At 47.1% G+C, this 15851-nt stretch overlaps 1 protein-coding gene across 2 annotated transcripts; it reads left to right on the top strand.

Moving 5' to 3' along the window:
* The first annotated feature begins 5870 nt into the window (after positions 1 to 5870).
* On the top strand, positions 5871 to 14092 carry mapre1b (microtubule-associated protein, RP/EB family, member 1b). 2 transcript variants are annotated; one of them, XM_085394316.1, is made up of 7 exons: positions 5871 to 5969; positions 7792 to 7922; positions 8317 to 8462; positions 10197 to 10398; positions 10509 to 10618; positions 10700 to 10852; positions 11400 to 14092. In XM_085394316.1, exons 2-7 carry the CDS (start codon positions 7802 to 7804, stop codon positions 11442 to 11444), a joined length of 777 nt encoding a protein of 258 aa, XP_085250442.1. In that variant the 5' UTR covers positions 5871 to 5969; positions 7792 to 7801; the 3' UTR covers positions 11445 to 14092. The 2 variants fall into 2 exon arrangements, with proteins under 2 accessions (XP_085250442.1, XP_085250441.1); XM_085394315.1 differs by having other exon boundaries at positions 5883 to 6053.
* Positions 14093 to 15851: the final 1759 nt, after the last annotated feature.

Below are 15851 nucleotides of genomic sequence, written 5' to 3'. Positions count from 1 at the left end.
ACTTAAACATAAATCGGAGCAAAAGAAAGTTGCTGAATAAATTCAGCGACACTTGAACATGTTGATCCTCTGCAGTGTCTGGGAGCAGGAATCTGACACCTGCGTCTAAGGTTACCTGTGTCAGACACTCTGGCATCAGCAGAGCTGAGGACATGTCAGCTCTTTATTTATCACCTTTTTTACTCCTTTTTTAAAAACTATGAAGTCATGCATTTCAAACTCAAACACAGGTCGGGAACCCAGTGTGTGCTCAGCTGTGTGCTCAGGTGTGTTTAGACTCTACCTCCAATAAAATTGTGACGACCTAAAGGCTGAGGTCCTTTGTTACTGTGGTGCTCGTTGATGAACTGTGTGCTTCTGCAATGAAGCTGTAACCAGGTGCTTTCCTTAAATTATGCCTCAATCCTCAATTCTACTGTTGTTGATGTAAATCAGTTAAACTATGAGTGCGACCGTGACACACGTCACTGTATGTTCTTAATATTTCACACAGGACTGATCTGTGGATGTTGACTACATCTGTATTACTGTTTGGTTTGCAGTTTTTCAGCTCGGCTCTGACTTCAGTCTCAGGGATTTGAGGCGAGCGAGGAAAACCAGACCGAGCCGACGTGACAAACTGTTCAAATGTTGCTCGAGCGTTTAAATCACAGTTACACATCATCACCTCCGTTTTTTTTCTTCGTTTGATTAATGAAATGTTAAAGTAACTTTATTTAAAATTGTTAATTTTCAATGAAAGAACATAAATCAAATCTCACTCTGAAGAAGCGTCTGTGTCTTTGTCAGCAGTGGAGCTGACAGCCTGGAGGTGGCGCCACACTCAAGTGCCCGTCCTCGACTCCTGGCGTCTTAATCCCTCCCACCTGTGAAACAAGGGCAGGTGAGGCAGCGGGCGTCCTTGCCTCAGAGGCCGGTGATGTAATCAGCAGCGTTATCAATAACTTAGTTTGCTGCGTTTTATGTTCTCAGGTATAACAGCTGTTGTGCTTATTTCCACATTCACGAAACTCCCAGAATGCTTCAGTGTGACGGCTTCAGTGCCTGTGTCCCAATTTAGCGACCGCACGCTTCAGAGTACGCGCAGAACAGCTGATGTTGTTCATGAGACTAAATTCATCTCACTTTGGTAATGTAAATATAATATGGACAATATTATATTTATTGTCAGATTATTATGAGAGATATTTTACAGGATATATTACAGCAGTGAGCTTGAACTCTGGGTCAAAGATTCAAGTTGCAGTTATTTGTGTTTCCTGTCACCTTAAATCTTCACTCAAACACAAGTACCTGTGACAGTGCATATACAGATGTGTTATACATAAGAGACAAATATTATTCTTTTAATATGTTGGTACTAAATGTGGCTCAGTGCTTACATACATGTGTAAAAGCAAATGTAGGAGCTGTGATAACTGTGTCTGATAGAATGAAGAGTCGACTGATATATGAAATATTCCTTTATTGGGTGAGAAAATCAGACCATGTCATAACTGCTGTAAGTCACACAGAATAGATATCAGAGCCTTAAACAGGCTGACGTCTGCTAAATGGGTCAAACTGGGCAGAAAGTCTACAAACACATAACATCCTTATAGAATATGATGTAACACTATAGATCAACTTAGCTCAGAATATATAAAGCATATAAACAGTTACAGCAATATGATGCAACAAACACAGCAGCTACTGATCCAAAATACTCAAAGCTTCATAGAACTGAAACCAACATTTATTTTAGCTCCATTCTGCTGCTGATACAGACTTTAGGTTTCTGAACATTAAACTTGTTGCTGCCTTTCATAGTGTGTAACCTGAAGGCCCTGAGTACTCTGAGTACTTTCTCCCACACTGGAAACACTGGGATGATCACATTATGTGAACATTACCTAATAAGACTGATTCAGCACAGACAGTTAAACTTTCCTAGCAGTCCTTCACAAACAGGGAACAGTCTGTCTATTCTCTCCATCTGTCAGCTGCTGCTGGCTCTTCCTCCTCCTCTTCCTCACACACTGCTGAGTTTGTCCTGGTGGATCATCAGGGCTGCAAAGCCTCACAGATGATGTGCAGCAGTGGGTCCCTCAGTCTGTCCTCACTCTGGACACTTGCAGTCGTCACACATGGAAATCAAATGTGTGATAAGCTGCAGGATTCAAACACAAGTGTAACTTATAAACACACGTTCATACTTTTATTCCACAATCAGAGAGAATCCTGCTTGTGCCGTGATGTTCAGGACTGCAAACCGAGCAGCATCACTGACTTTCAGCTTGTTGTGTTTGTGGATATATGACGGACTTTAATTATCCATCAAATCACCACATTCTCTGTAGGATTAAGGTCGACTATTGAATGGTGGATATTTTGAAGTAAAGGCTTTAAAACCAAGTTAGCACAAACGTCACTAATGTCACATAACTTTGCCGACATGTGGCCAACAGGAATGTTTTAATGTTCTTCATTATTAAACATTCGCACATAAATAAGTGACGTCATATTCAGTACTTTGACAGTTCACTCTTGGCCGCTCCCTTCTGCCGTATTTTGCGGCAAAATTATCCACACCCACTGCCACGCTATGAATTGTGGGACCACGAAGCGTGCACCGGACCACGCTTGATATTTGGGGAAATCGACGGCGCATTTGGAGTACGCTTCGGATTGGGACAGCCGTCCTCGCGTCGCTGTGACGTAATAGGTCTCAAAATGCGTACTCGAAGCGTGCGGTCGCTGAATTGGGACACAGCCATTGAGTGCCACACACAGTGGAGGACACAAGATGTGTCCCAATTCAGCGACCGCACACTTCGTAGTACTCGCCTCACGTAGCCCGTGAAGTGCGGGTACTACGAAGTGTGCGGTCGCTGGGACACAGCTACAGTCTGATGTTCCAGGTGTAGCCACGCCTCTTTTACACTAATGAAGGACACACCTGTGAGCAGCAATGTTCCCTCTAAGCTGCGCGCGTGCGCAATTGCGCACTGATGGCACGGTCTCTGCGCACAAAAAAAAATTCTAACCTAAACTGAAATTAAAGTAAATATGTTAACAATTCTGTTCTGCAGTGTGAGTCAGTGACTGGCTGCTCCTGTATGGGATCAGAACGATGCCACCTTATCACATAGTCAAATCAAATCAAATCAAAATCAAATCACTTTTATTGTCACATCACATGTGCAGGCACACTGGCACAGCACATGCGAGTGAAATTCTTGTGTGCGAGCCCCACAAGCAGCAGAGATGTGCAAACACAACAACACAAACGAGCAAAATACAAGAATGGCCAACCTGAAACTAATAAATATATGTACAATATATAATAGTGTATGCATTTCTGGATGTGTATACTAAATATTTTCCTACGTGTGTGTGTCTGTGTGTGTGTGTGTGTGTGTGTGTGTGTGTATACACATTTTTACAAATTAAATAGTAAAAAAAAAATAATAATAATAATAATAATAATAAAATATATAAAATATACAGAGTTGAATATGTGCAAAACAAGTGGCATTTATATACAGTGTGGAGTGCATAATGTTAAAGTTCCAGTAGTGAAGCTGAGGTGTCTATGACGTGTTCAGCAGTCTGATGGCCTGGTGGAAGAAGCTGTCTCTCAGTCTGCTGGTACGGGACCGGATGCTGCAGAACCTCCTTCCTGATGGAAGTAGTCTGAACAGTTTATGCTGGGGTGACTGGAGTCCTTGATGATCCTCCCCGCTTTCCTCAGGCAGCGCTTCCTGTAGATGTCTTGGAGGGAGGGAAGCTCACCTCCAATTATCCGTTCAGAGCACCGCACTACTCGCTGGAGAGCTTTGCAGTTGTAGGCGGTGCTGTTGCCATACCAGGTGGTGATGCATCCAGTGAGGATGCTCTCAATGGCACAGTGATAGAAGGTCCCGAGGATGCGGGGGCTCATGCCGAATCTTTTCAGTCTCCTGAGAAAGAAGAGGCGCTGCTGCGCCTTCTTCACTGTTTTGTTTGTGTGTACTGACCACGTAAGATCCTCAGCCAGGTGTACTCCAAGGAACCGGAAGCTGCTCACTCTCTCCACAGCAGCGCCGTTGATGGTGATGGGGGTGTGTACTTCTCTGCACCTAGTCCAGCCAATGATGCGATTCACATTCGTATATACGCAGCTAAGGGTTGACAGGCTATGTGCCGGTGTTTTAGCAAAGCGGCTGATGTGGAGTGAAGCCACGTTAACGACAACGTGTACAACCACTGGAGATGTGAGCAGGACAGACGGAACAACTGACGGACAAAGTGTGGACTTTATAGCAGTTTTTAAATTGTGTTGATCGGCCACGTAAAACCAGAGTTGTGATAAAAATATCTGCAATGTTTGTTTTTCTTCCTGAATACTGTCGTTGTTTATATTTACTGCGGGAAGAAAACGCTGGAAAGCCTGTGAACAAAAACAAAACACCCCACCCTTTCCTATTGGTGGAAAAATGTACCATGTCGACCAATCAAAACATGGCATTTAGTTGTTAAGATACTGGAGGAAGTTTTAGGAGTGACGGAGTGTTTTGAGATGTGAGAGATTTGCGACGTTCAGCGCAAATCTTGTGTAGTTAGTGTGTAGTGTAGTCAATAGTTTTGTTGTGTGTGTTAAAACAATGAGGCAAAAATAATTTGTGTGGCATCAGATTTGATGCAGAACAGCTGATTGTTCTGTAAATAGTTTGAAATGTTTGTTTAAAAACGCCTTGGCTGCATTTTTAGGTAAACAGCTGCAAAAAACTTTGTTGTTTGCATAACTCAGTTACTTTTTTGAAGAAGTAACTATATAATTAACTGCCCAACATTGGTCATTATTTACTGTATTTTGCAGACAGAGTTACAGACTCTCTCCCAGACCACAGACTCATAATACAAGTCAGAGCTTTATTGAAAGAAAGAAAGAAAGTTGTGTTTTCAAAATTGGAGTTCAAGTTATTTTTACTTCCAATAGTGTTAACATGCTGCACAGGTCATGAACAAGATTTTTTTTTTTTTTTCATTGTCAGTGGGCTAAAGCAGTTAATTAAAAGTCGTCTAACATAAATGTAAATGCTGTAATTTGATTATTTTAATAAGCTGTAACTTGCATGGATTGGATGCTGGCGTGACCACAGTGCACACGTCTGCTGTCGCTCACAGTAGTCCAAGGGACGCTCAGGGAGTTGGTGTGCTCGCTCAGACACATGAAACATTAGAGGGAACATTAGAGGGAACTTTGGTGTGCAGTCCTGGTGGATTTTAGCAGCTGTGTAAGAGCAGGGCAAAAATAAATACACTCACCTGCCACTTTGTTAGGTACGCCTCTTCAACTGCCCATGACACAAATGTCTTATCGGCCAATCGTGTGGCAGCAGCTCACACACGGTGAAGACGACCTGCTGAAGTTTAAACTGAGACGATGAAGATTTCGGTGACTGTGCTGTGGTTCTTTGGGCCCTTTAATACCAACAGATTCAGGTGGTGGCCGTTTTTCAGTAAAATCAGTTCATCTCTTCTCTCTTGTGGTCTTTATTTGGCGTTAAGCTCCTAAAATCTCCATGTAAATGTAAGCTAGGCTGTTCTTCCATTATTCAGCTTCCTGTGATAGCAGAGTGAAGGCCTGCTGCTGCAGGAGGTGGGAGTGCACATGTTTCTGTGTCACTACAGGAGGAAAATGATGTTACTATGGTTATTGGGATGTCGATACGTCACTGAGTGACGTAAACCTGACCCGCTGCTCCTATAATATGAGGATGTTTTTGTCGTGAATGATGAATTTATTGAACATAATCCTTTTTATGAATAATGACCTCACCATAGACCATTTTGTTCGGACGTCTCGCTTCCGTCCGCCGTCCTTACGTTTAGGCGTTTCCCTTTACGTATTGACGTCATCGCATCGCTTCTTCCGTTGCCGGCAGAGTGGACGTGAGGAAGAGAAGAAAAAAGCAGAAGAGGAACAAACGTCGAAACGAGCGCAGGTTGTTTTTTTTTATGAGAAACATTTCCCGCTGAGAAGAGTAAAAGCTCCAAGTTCGAGAACCGCGAAAGAAAACCGGCTGCAGGTAGGTTTGAAGCCGGCCGGAGCGGCTGGATAACGGCGGCGCGCTCTGTTAGCTTCAGTGTTAGCATGTAGCTAGAACCGTGCGATCCCGGAGCCTCGGACCGGGCACCCCGGGGCCGAGCTCCAGCTCTGGCAGCTGCCGGTACGGTGACGGTTTAAACCGCTATTAACGGCTCTTATCCGAGGAGGTTTGACTCAATAATGGCCGAGGCTAACGGGAGCTAACCGGGCGGTGCTTCAGGGCGGGGGGGGGACCGCCTGCAGGTCCGGGAGGTGACTGACTCAGCCGGCCGGTGTGGGCGCGTTTAGCCGATGACCGAGCTTTCTAATATTAACACAGATAGCGGAGCTCGGCCAGTGTCTTCCCAGGGAGCCGGACGCTGACCCGTTCGGTGCTTGGAGCCGCGGACCTGACGTTGCTGATCACCGCTAATGTTAGCAGCGTGTGGCTAACGGTCACTTCCTCACAGCTCAGGAGCCCGGCCTCATCTGGTCAGCTACAGGGGCCACTGCCCACCTTTAAAACTTTATTTTTGGTCCTCTGAATAAAGAAAACGAAAATCTGAATTTAACAGCAAAGATAAAACCAACTTTTCTTCTTTGAGAAATATGCTAATCTGCATTTACTGGAGATGATATTTGAATAATATTTGAATAAATGTTGGAAGATGGTTTGTTTGTGATAAGGAAAACAAAAAAACCCAACAAATGCGTCACTGTTACTTTCAGACTGACAACTGATGGTTGTTGGCTGGGAAAGATGTCCGTTTATTAACCTTCACGACCTGGTTGGTACCTCACCATACGTGACTCCGCCCACTGTCTGCTCAGCTTCCTGTAAACAGCTGTAAGCATGATGACACTGTTGCTGAATCACACAAGTTTTTGTAGCAACATTCACAGTGATGTCACTAAATGAAATCAGCTGATGGACCTGTCAGTGTTTACTACCTGCCCAGGAGCATTTGCTCTGCTGTAGATTTTCTGCTGGTCATCGATGGCATTCAGCTTCCTCTCCTGAGAGGATCTCTTGGTGTGAAGGCTGCTTACAGATGACTCCTACAATAACCACATGTTTTGGCCTTTAAGATGTGACAGCTGACCACATCTGTACATTGTGTAGCACTGACCTCCAGCTGCAGAGGACATACCTGAAACAGGCATCGTCGGGACTGCTGTCTGTTTAGTTTGTGATTTTTGCCGCTGACTCAGAAAACTGCGACTGCTCCTGTAGATAAAATGCTTTGAGTTTTACATTGTGCTCATCTGGGAGGTTTGTATCTGGGTGTGCCTGCAGCCTCGTCCTCAGCGGCAGATTAAATGTTGGCCGAAGGTTGCAGCTCGTTATCTGACGCAGAGCCACAGACGGGCCTGCAAGTACGAGCAAACGCCAAAGAGTCGGTTCAGATCCACATTTCACCCGTTTCCATCACAAAAGGACAGGAAGTCGTGCTTTTTTTGTTTGTCTTGTCTGAAAAACAGAAATTCTGAGTTTACTGTGATCAAACTGCATTTCATGTCCTTTGTTCTGAAATTTGACAAACCAAAACAATTACTTTTCAGCAGATTAATTCAAAAAGTAGTCCAGTGTTTCCACAGAGTAGAGGATTTATCTAATCGGGTCATCCTCATTGACGAGGTCCTGATCGAGCAGGTTTAAAGTGACAGTAACAACCCGACGAGCTGTCGGTGTGATGGCCACCATGTAAGTGTGTGTGTGTGTGTGTCTGTGTGGTCAGGTGACCGACGATGGCTGTGAACGTGTACTCGACCTCAGTGACCAGCGACAACTTAAGTCGCCATGACATGCTCGTGTGGATCAACGAGTCTCTACAGATGAACCTCACCAAGATAGAAATGCTGTGCTCAGGTAAGCGAGGACTTTCAGCACTCTTTGTGCCGTTCTCTTAAATCTGCAGCTCGCCGAGGGACCGCCTTCATATTTGACACCTAAACGTACGTCAGGTGATGATCAGATTAGTCTACAAACCCTATTCTGACCCTTTCAGGTCACCGTTGAACAGATTCAGTCACACTAACCTTTCTGTGGCCTCACGCTCTTCTCGTCTCCGTATCCTGAGGCGTTAGCATGTGACTTCTATCACTGTGTGGGTTACATCACACAGCGAACGGGAAAGAGACGATTAAAGCTATTTCTAAAATCAAACGTGCAGTTTGTCAGTTTTGATTTCTTGTGGTGTGTGACGCCGCCGTTGACGCGGTGTTTCCTCTCCGCCTGTAGTCAAAGTGTTTCCTGTGTCCAGGTGCTGCTTACTGCCAGTTCATGGACATGCTGTTTCCCAACTCTGTGCCTTTGAAGAAAGTGAAGTTCGGGGCCAAGCTCGAGCACGAGTACATCCACAACTTCAAGCTTCTGCAGGTGGCCTTCAAAAAGATGGGCGTCGACAAAGTAAGTCATGCTCATTGATGAGTTTCTGTTGGCGGCGACGCACAATCCTCAGATGTTGAGATCATCCGTTTCACAGATGCAGACAATAATAATAACGTGTTTAAACGTTTCTGTTTGACGACTGTAATCGTGTTCGTACGGATGCAGACCGCACCGCTCTGTCGTGAAGCCGTTTTGCTCGCGGTACATCACGTCGCTGGTTCTTTACCTCGCAGCATGAAGAGAGACGCCTGCTGCTGTGAACTGATGTCATATTAAAACATGAAGGATTACCACCTTCCTGTGGTTTCCTAGTGATGGTCTTTTGTTGTGAAGCAGCCGCAGGAAGCATTGGCGTAACTGGAGCAGGGGTGTGTTCGGCCTGAGCGACGTGAATCACTCTGAGGATTAGCGAGGATTTGGTTTCTGTGGGAAATCCACAGCTAATTACATGCTACGCTGTTCCTGCCACAGTGAAGTCGTTCAGCTGAAGCGAGGACACAAGTCCTGCGTACAGCGTGAACGCAAGGAATTGCGGCTGATCCCGGCTGACCCCCGGCCTCTAAGCGCTGTTCTGCAAAGACGCCACCACTGACGCCACGCCCACTTTCTCGGAACTGAGAGCAAATGAGCGCCCTCCCGATCTCTGAGCTCAGTAAACGCTTACCTGATGACTTTATGCTCTCAGTCCGAATGAATAAAGGATGAAGTTCAGGAAGTGATGGTCCCATTAGAGCAGCAGAGGAGTGTGGACATGTTGGCGCGGCTCAGGAAATGTCCCAGCGAGCTTTGAACGTGCACATTTGCTTTGTATTTCTTTTTACTAACGCTATTTAAAAGCTTTAAAGACAGTGCAAACATAAAGGCAGCGGAGGAGCGCGGCGCTCCCTCGCCAACAGCTGTGATCTGTAACCAAACACCTGTTCTTACAGCAGTGTGTGAATCAGACCGGACTCGCTTTGTGCTCGGCTCGCTGCACATCTTTGAGGGTTGAAAAAAGCTCCTCAAACCTTTGAAAGTCTCTGTTTGACTTTGTCTCTTTTATTCGCATTAGTGGAAGTTTCTTTGTTTCTGGTGCTTCCTGTTCTCTGGTCTTTCTAGCAAACTGAGCTTCATTAATGTCGGCTCAGTTTGTCCTCTGGATCCAAACGTGTTTCTTTCGGGATGATCTCTGAGCTCCTTCCAGAAGGTTTTTAACTCTGTGCGCTTCAGACGTGTGCAGTCCAAAGAGCTGCAGAGACGATCCTGCTGCAGCTCGACGGGCGGAGACGAGAACGTTGAATTCATGACTCTTCGTGACGAGGCGCTTGTTTGGAACGAGAGGTGGTGGTGAGCTGGTGCAGAAACAAACCTGAGGTCTGATTGTTCTGAACGGTTAATTTCATTCTAGCAAATGACAAAACGGAAAGAATGAACATGTCAGGTGGGGGGACTCGAGGGCCGGCGTTATCAGCTGATGTAAATGGCTAAATAATGTCCACCAGAGGTCTGGTCGTGAACTAATCATCTGATTCAGGTGTGCTGACCCAGGGTGAGATCTAAAACCAGCAGGACACCGGCGCCCGAGGCCTGGAGTTGGACTCCGCTGCTGTAGACGGTTTAACGGGACTCTGTGTCGGTCCAGGGTGGGACTAACATGATGTCCGTCGAACTTTAAATGTCAAAGAGACAAAAGTGATGAAACTTGAGTTTTTATGTAAACCCTGCAGTCAGAGCGCCGCTAACAGCCTGGCGCCATTTCTCCGTCTCTTCCAGATCATTCCGGTGGACAAACTGGTGAAGGGGAAGTTCCAGGATAACTTCGAGTTCGTACAGTGGTTCAAGAAGTTCTTCGACGCCAACTACGACGGAAAGGAGTACGACCCCGTGGAGGCGAGACAGGGGCAGGACGCCATGCCCACGCCCAACCCCGCCACGTCAGCCCTCAACAAACCACCCAAAAAGGCCCTCAATCAAGGTAAGAGCCGACTCGTCTGATTGGTCAGATTTCAGATGGGTGACGGTTACAGACGGGTTTAGAAGTGCTGAAGTTTTGATCGTGTCGCTGACCTTCTAATTTCTCCTCAGCTCCTCAGAGGCCCCCCGTGGCTAAGGTGGCGCCCAAGGTGGCTCCGGTCAGTGCGAAGAAGGCGGGGACGGGAGGAAACGACGAGGAGGTGGCTGAGCTCATCAATGAGGTCAGAGGGCAGACTGTCGCCTCTGTAAGGACGACGGTGAGGCGAGGAGTGCTGATCAGGTGTCTTTATCTTCGTCCACAGATGGAGATGCTGAAATCCACCATCCAGGACATGGAGAAGGAGAGAGACTTTTATTTTGGAAAGCTGAGGAACATCGAGCTGATCTGCCAGGAGAAGGAAGGCGAGGGCGACCCGACGCTGCAGAGGATCGTCGACATCCTCTACGCCACAGACGTGAGTGATTAGCTTTCAATAATTCATGAATCACGTGGCTAAATTACAGAACCGGAGGATCCATTTTTACTCTGCAGCTCAGATATGACACACCAGACATCCCTCACACCTGATTGGCTGAAATGCGCTCAGTGTTCCTCACAGGAAGTGCCATTTGTTGCAGTGTGAACAGCTGCTGTGGATTCTTGCAGAGGCATGCAGCTCACTGTGCCAGCCTCCCACGCTGCTGCTTCATTTACACACATGTATCATTATTGTGTTTATGCAGATTAATGTTGTTTTTTTAAATGCGCTCTTGAACTCGTTGGTGTGGTTTGTGGCTCTCGGCCGCAGGCGATGCCAAAACTTCCAAAAGCTCCTCGGGAAGGATCCTAAACACACGTCGGCACTTTGACTGTAAACACATTTAAAAAGTGCTTCTTCACTGGACACACACACACTTTCATTTGATATAATGCAGCACGGCACATGATTGGTTTGTAGTGCAAACAGGAAGTGACATTTCGTGCTGAGCCTAAAACTGTGTCCCGTCTGCGTTTGTCTCCAGGAGGGCTTCGTCATACCGGACGCTGAGGATCAGGAGGAGTTTTAATATTCAAGACTGCAGCAACGTTTCTCGTAGACGTCCTCGCCCACCAACCCGCCTCCACACCCCGATCAAGCCGAGCCTTTGGTTTTTATATCCAGCGCCGAACCCGGTCTCAGCTTGACCCCCCCCCCCCTCCCTCCCTCCCCCCCCCAAAAGTACCTGCTGGACTTCTCCTTCGTCTCACCTTCGACAAACATCCTTTACCGCGAAGCCTCGGCCCCGCCTCCCCCTGTTACTCCATCTTTCCCAAAACCGGATGGTGCCAACAAACATATCTGGTGTTTGTAACGAACTTTGATTTGAAAACACGGTGATGATGTTCTCTGTGTGTGTGTGTGTGTGTGTCTGTCTGTGTGTGTTTGAAATGAAACGTGGAGATCCTCCTCCGCAGACCCGGCCGACTTCCCAAACTAATCCCGACACATTCCGAGCGAACCCGCTGAGGGTTTGTGCAGGTTTAGTCTGGGACGCGGCGCCGCCGGCTCGTCTGCTGGCCTTCTTCCACCATCTTTATTTGTGCTGAGCTTTTGTAAATTGATGCTCCTGTTCTTCACGCCTCCCACCTCTCTCCACTGGTTGTGTTTTTGTGTTTGGCACGTGTTGTTCACCTTTCTGATCGCAGCCACGTCAGCGCAGAGATTTTTCCCTCACACTGAAAATGTTCCTGGTAGCACATCGGACATATCAGGCTTCCTAACAAACTGCAGGACGTGTTTGCGTTTGGCAGCCTTCTGATCAACACGACAATGTTTAGTAAAAAAGAACCAAACCAGATTGTTTTGTCTGTTTCCTGCAGCGGCCCTTACACATCACGGAAAACCCAAATGCTGTGCGCTCCAGCCGAAACCCGACTGAGCAGCTGGGGGCAGAGGGTGGGGGTACCTCCACCCTCAGGCTGTGCTGTCACTGACTCCGCCCCTCTGATGCACTCGCTGTAACCCCTCTTTGGTTTGCACAGCAGTCAGCTCGTCTTCAATCTGCGCGCGCGGGTTAAAAGCCTGTCCGGCTCTTTCGGGCTCGCGGCCGATTGGGTCTGTCTGCGGACGCTTCCTGTTAGAGTTCGGCGTGTCCTGCGTCGGGGTTTAAGCGTATTGCTTAGCGTGCTGAAGGAAGCGCGTGGGAATCACTGCGAGTCTGCATACACGTCCCTGCAGCGCTGTCGTGGGTCTGACTGGAGCCCAGTTTCTGAAATGTTCCATCGATGGCCTTAATCTTTCTTTACTGTGTGTGTGTGTGTGTGTGCACTGTTTGTGCGTTTACTGTCAGTCTGGAGGTCGTTGTGGGGAAACGCTCGGCGTCCGTCTCCCATCAAACGCTCCCAAAAGTGTCCGGCTGAGGCTCGGTCCGCTCTCCTGCTTGTTGCCTTCAGCGTCTCCGATCTTTTCGTTTCTCCATCTTTTTCAGAATGTATTTTCTGGAAGAGCGGGCGGAGCCTCGGGGTGGGGTTGCCGGCTAGTTTTTTGGTCTGTGCTGCAGCACATGTTGCTTTCGGACCCGAGGAGGAAAACTGAAGTAGTCTCCTAGTTTAAGTTGTAGTCTGGCTTCTGATTAATGCGACTGATGTGAAAGTTCATAAAGGCACAAAAGCAGGTTTGAAAGCTCTGCAGGGATCTCTCTTTCCAGAAGAATGTGAACCACGCAAAAGAAAAGACACTCGTGATCCGTTTTATGCAGGAACTATTTCCCTCTGCCGTCTCCATCCGCCGGTTACAGCTCTCTCACGGGCGGAGGGACCCGAGTGTGGATTTGGGTTTCTTTCTGGAAAGAGACATTTCTGCATTCTTGAAAAAAATCAAAGAACTTTTTTTTTTTTTTTTTTTTTATTTGTTTGCGTTTCTTTTTTTTCTAATTTTATTTTTGCGTGTGCCGTTTAGCTCCGTCATAGTGACGAGTGGGCGGAGTTAAAACAGGCGGATCAGAAGCCCTGGCGGCCGGGCAGAGGTGGTGGAGATGGGTGGGGGTGAAGACAATTAAACATTAAACTTTACGTGAACTGTATTTTGGCACGTTTGTCCGAATGAATTTGTTGAAACTTTTGCTGGCGTCACGTTAAAGCTGGTGGCGTGAGGAACTGGAGGCGGAGCTTCCCTAGAGACTGACCCCATTAAGGCCCGCCCCTCCAAACCAGTAAAAACCTTCAGTAAAATTCACACGAAGCTCTGAACTGTTAGGAAAAAAACACGTCGGCGTGGAACTGTGACTTTCTGTCTAAATCTTTTTTTGAGGGGATTAGAGGAGCAGGAAGTGAGCTTGGGTTTGGTCTAAAGAATGCTCGTCTGTGCTCGGAGGTATTTGATGTTGAACCAAAACAGCAACAGCATGGCGGCATTGCTGCGTCCACACTTACCGCTGTCTTCAGTAGCATAAACGTCTTCTTCAGCCGCTGACCCTCCGCCATGTTGGGCTCTCAGCAGCACAGAGTTGGTAGAAAAGAGGTAATGGTTCTATTCTTCCACCCCTGTGGTCCCAGTAGCCGATCCAGAGCTGGTACGGAGCATCTTCACCTGGACACAGCTGCTCTGTTCTTGGAGAACCTCTGAGGGCGAGGTCCCAGCGTCACGCTGGTGGAAGAGCGGCGTTACTTCCTCCGCACTGCCAACATCAGGTGACCAGGTTAACGGCGCTTCTGTCTTTGTGCTGAGAGTTTTTTTTCACGTCCGAACGCGGACTGCGGTCTGCTTGAACGATAAGTGTGTCACTGTAAGTGTTAGAAGGACTGTGGTGGTGTTTCATGTCTGACTGGTACAGAACGTGTCTGAGCGAAGGGAAATACTCGCTTTAAAGGTAATGATGCTTGACTGACCTCTGACCTCTCTCCCCTTTTAACGCTCTGTGCCGATAAGCGTGCACGCCGCGGGCCAAGCGCCACCCGAGTCTTCTCTGTCCGGGCTTCTCTCTGTGTTTGTTATACTTCTTTAATAAAGTTTCGTACAGACAATAAAACAGTATTTCCACGCCTGAGTCGGCTGTTTTTCCTCCTTTCCACAGAATCGCGCTCCAACTTGGCGATGACAGGAAAACAATCCTTCAGGTGTTTGTTAAAAACCACTCCCACTCAGAGAGGCAGCAAAGCTGAGAGTATGATGGGTTTTTTTGGTCTGCTGGGTTTTGAGTCTAACATCTGCAGGAGGTCCAGATGTTCTCCTGAAGCAGCGATGGTGTGAGTCACAGCAGGAGCTGAGCTCACTCCTCTGCTCTTCCCAGATGTGCCTCTAAGCTTCCAGCTGCTGATGTGAGCTCTGAGACGACGAGGCTCTTTCTGCTCTGTCAGCAGCTGTCTGTGAGTGGATGATGATGAGCTACAGATATGTTTCAGGTTCGATTCTCAGTTAACGCTGATAATCACAAAGATCTTGAATCCTTAAAGGCCAAAAATGCACATGTGTTTGTAAAGGTCTCCACAGCCACCACCTGAAGCTGGCCTTGTTTTAACTGGAGGAAAGCTTTGTAGTGTTTATGCACTGGTGTGTGAAGCGCATCTGTGGTGTGAACGTCACGAGAGCGTCCGTGTTCAGGTTGCTGCTGGGGGGTTTCAGGACCAGCCGAGCATCGTTTAAGCCTACCCAGGGGTGGCTGCTGATGGCTTGTGACGGCGTCAGAGGAATACTCTATGAATCCCAGATTTCCGACATCTCAAAGCTAAGACCAAACTGGTTTCCTCACCATGACGATTAGTTCGCTGTCCTCGGACGACATCCGCAGTCACAGATCTCAGTCCAGCAGAGCAGCTTCGGGATGTTCAGGAGATTCTCATTATGGGTGCTGCAGCTGTATGATGTCATGATGATGTCATGTCACCAGAATATATTGTTGAATCTGAGCCAAGAAGTATTAAAGGGGGTCCAGCCCAGTACTACCAAGGTGTACCTAATAAAGTGGCTGGTGAGCCGATTACAGTATAATATCCTGATTTCCTGATAACATTTACTTTTACAATAATTGATTACACAGCGGTGGAGAGTAGACTTTATCAAAGTAGATGTCTTTCTGAAAGCGCTGTAACTAAGTTTAAGACTATAATCCACCCACTGTTATCATCTCCAATGCCCTGTACCAACATAGAGCGGAGCAGCTATCTGAACGCTGCTCCAACAGAGGTCGATTATCTTGTTAATAATTTCTCCTCCTCACTACGTACGACTCTGGATACTGTAGCTCCTGTGAAAACTAAGGTCTCTAATCAGAAGTACCTGACTCCGTGGTATAATTCTCAAACACGTACCCTAAAGCAGATGACTCGTAAGCTGGAGAGGAAATGGCGTGTCACAAATTTAGAGGATCATCATTTAGCCTGGAGAAATAGTTTGCTGCTTTATAAGAAAGCCCTCCACAAAGCCAGAACATCTTACTATTCATCACTGATTGAAGAAAATAAGAACAACCCCAGGTTTCTCTTCAGCTCTGTAGCCA

This window comes from Rhamphochromis longiceps, linkage group LG20 (assembly GCF_057381845.1).
Source record: "Rhamphochromis longiceps isolate RC_006_pf linkage group LG20, R_longiceps_female_GT1.1, whole genome shotgun sequence".
Lineage (NCBI taxonomy): Eukaryota > Metazoa > Chordata > Actinopteri > Cichliformes > Cichlidae > Rhamphochromis > Rhamphochromis longiceps.
This window is presented reverse-complemented; position numbering and strand designations above follow the sequence as displayed.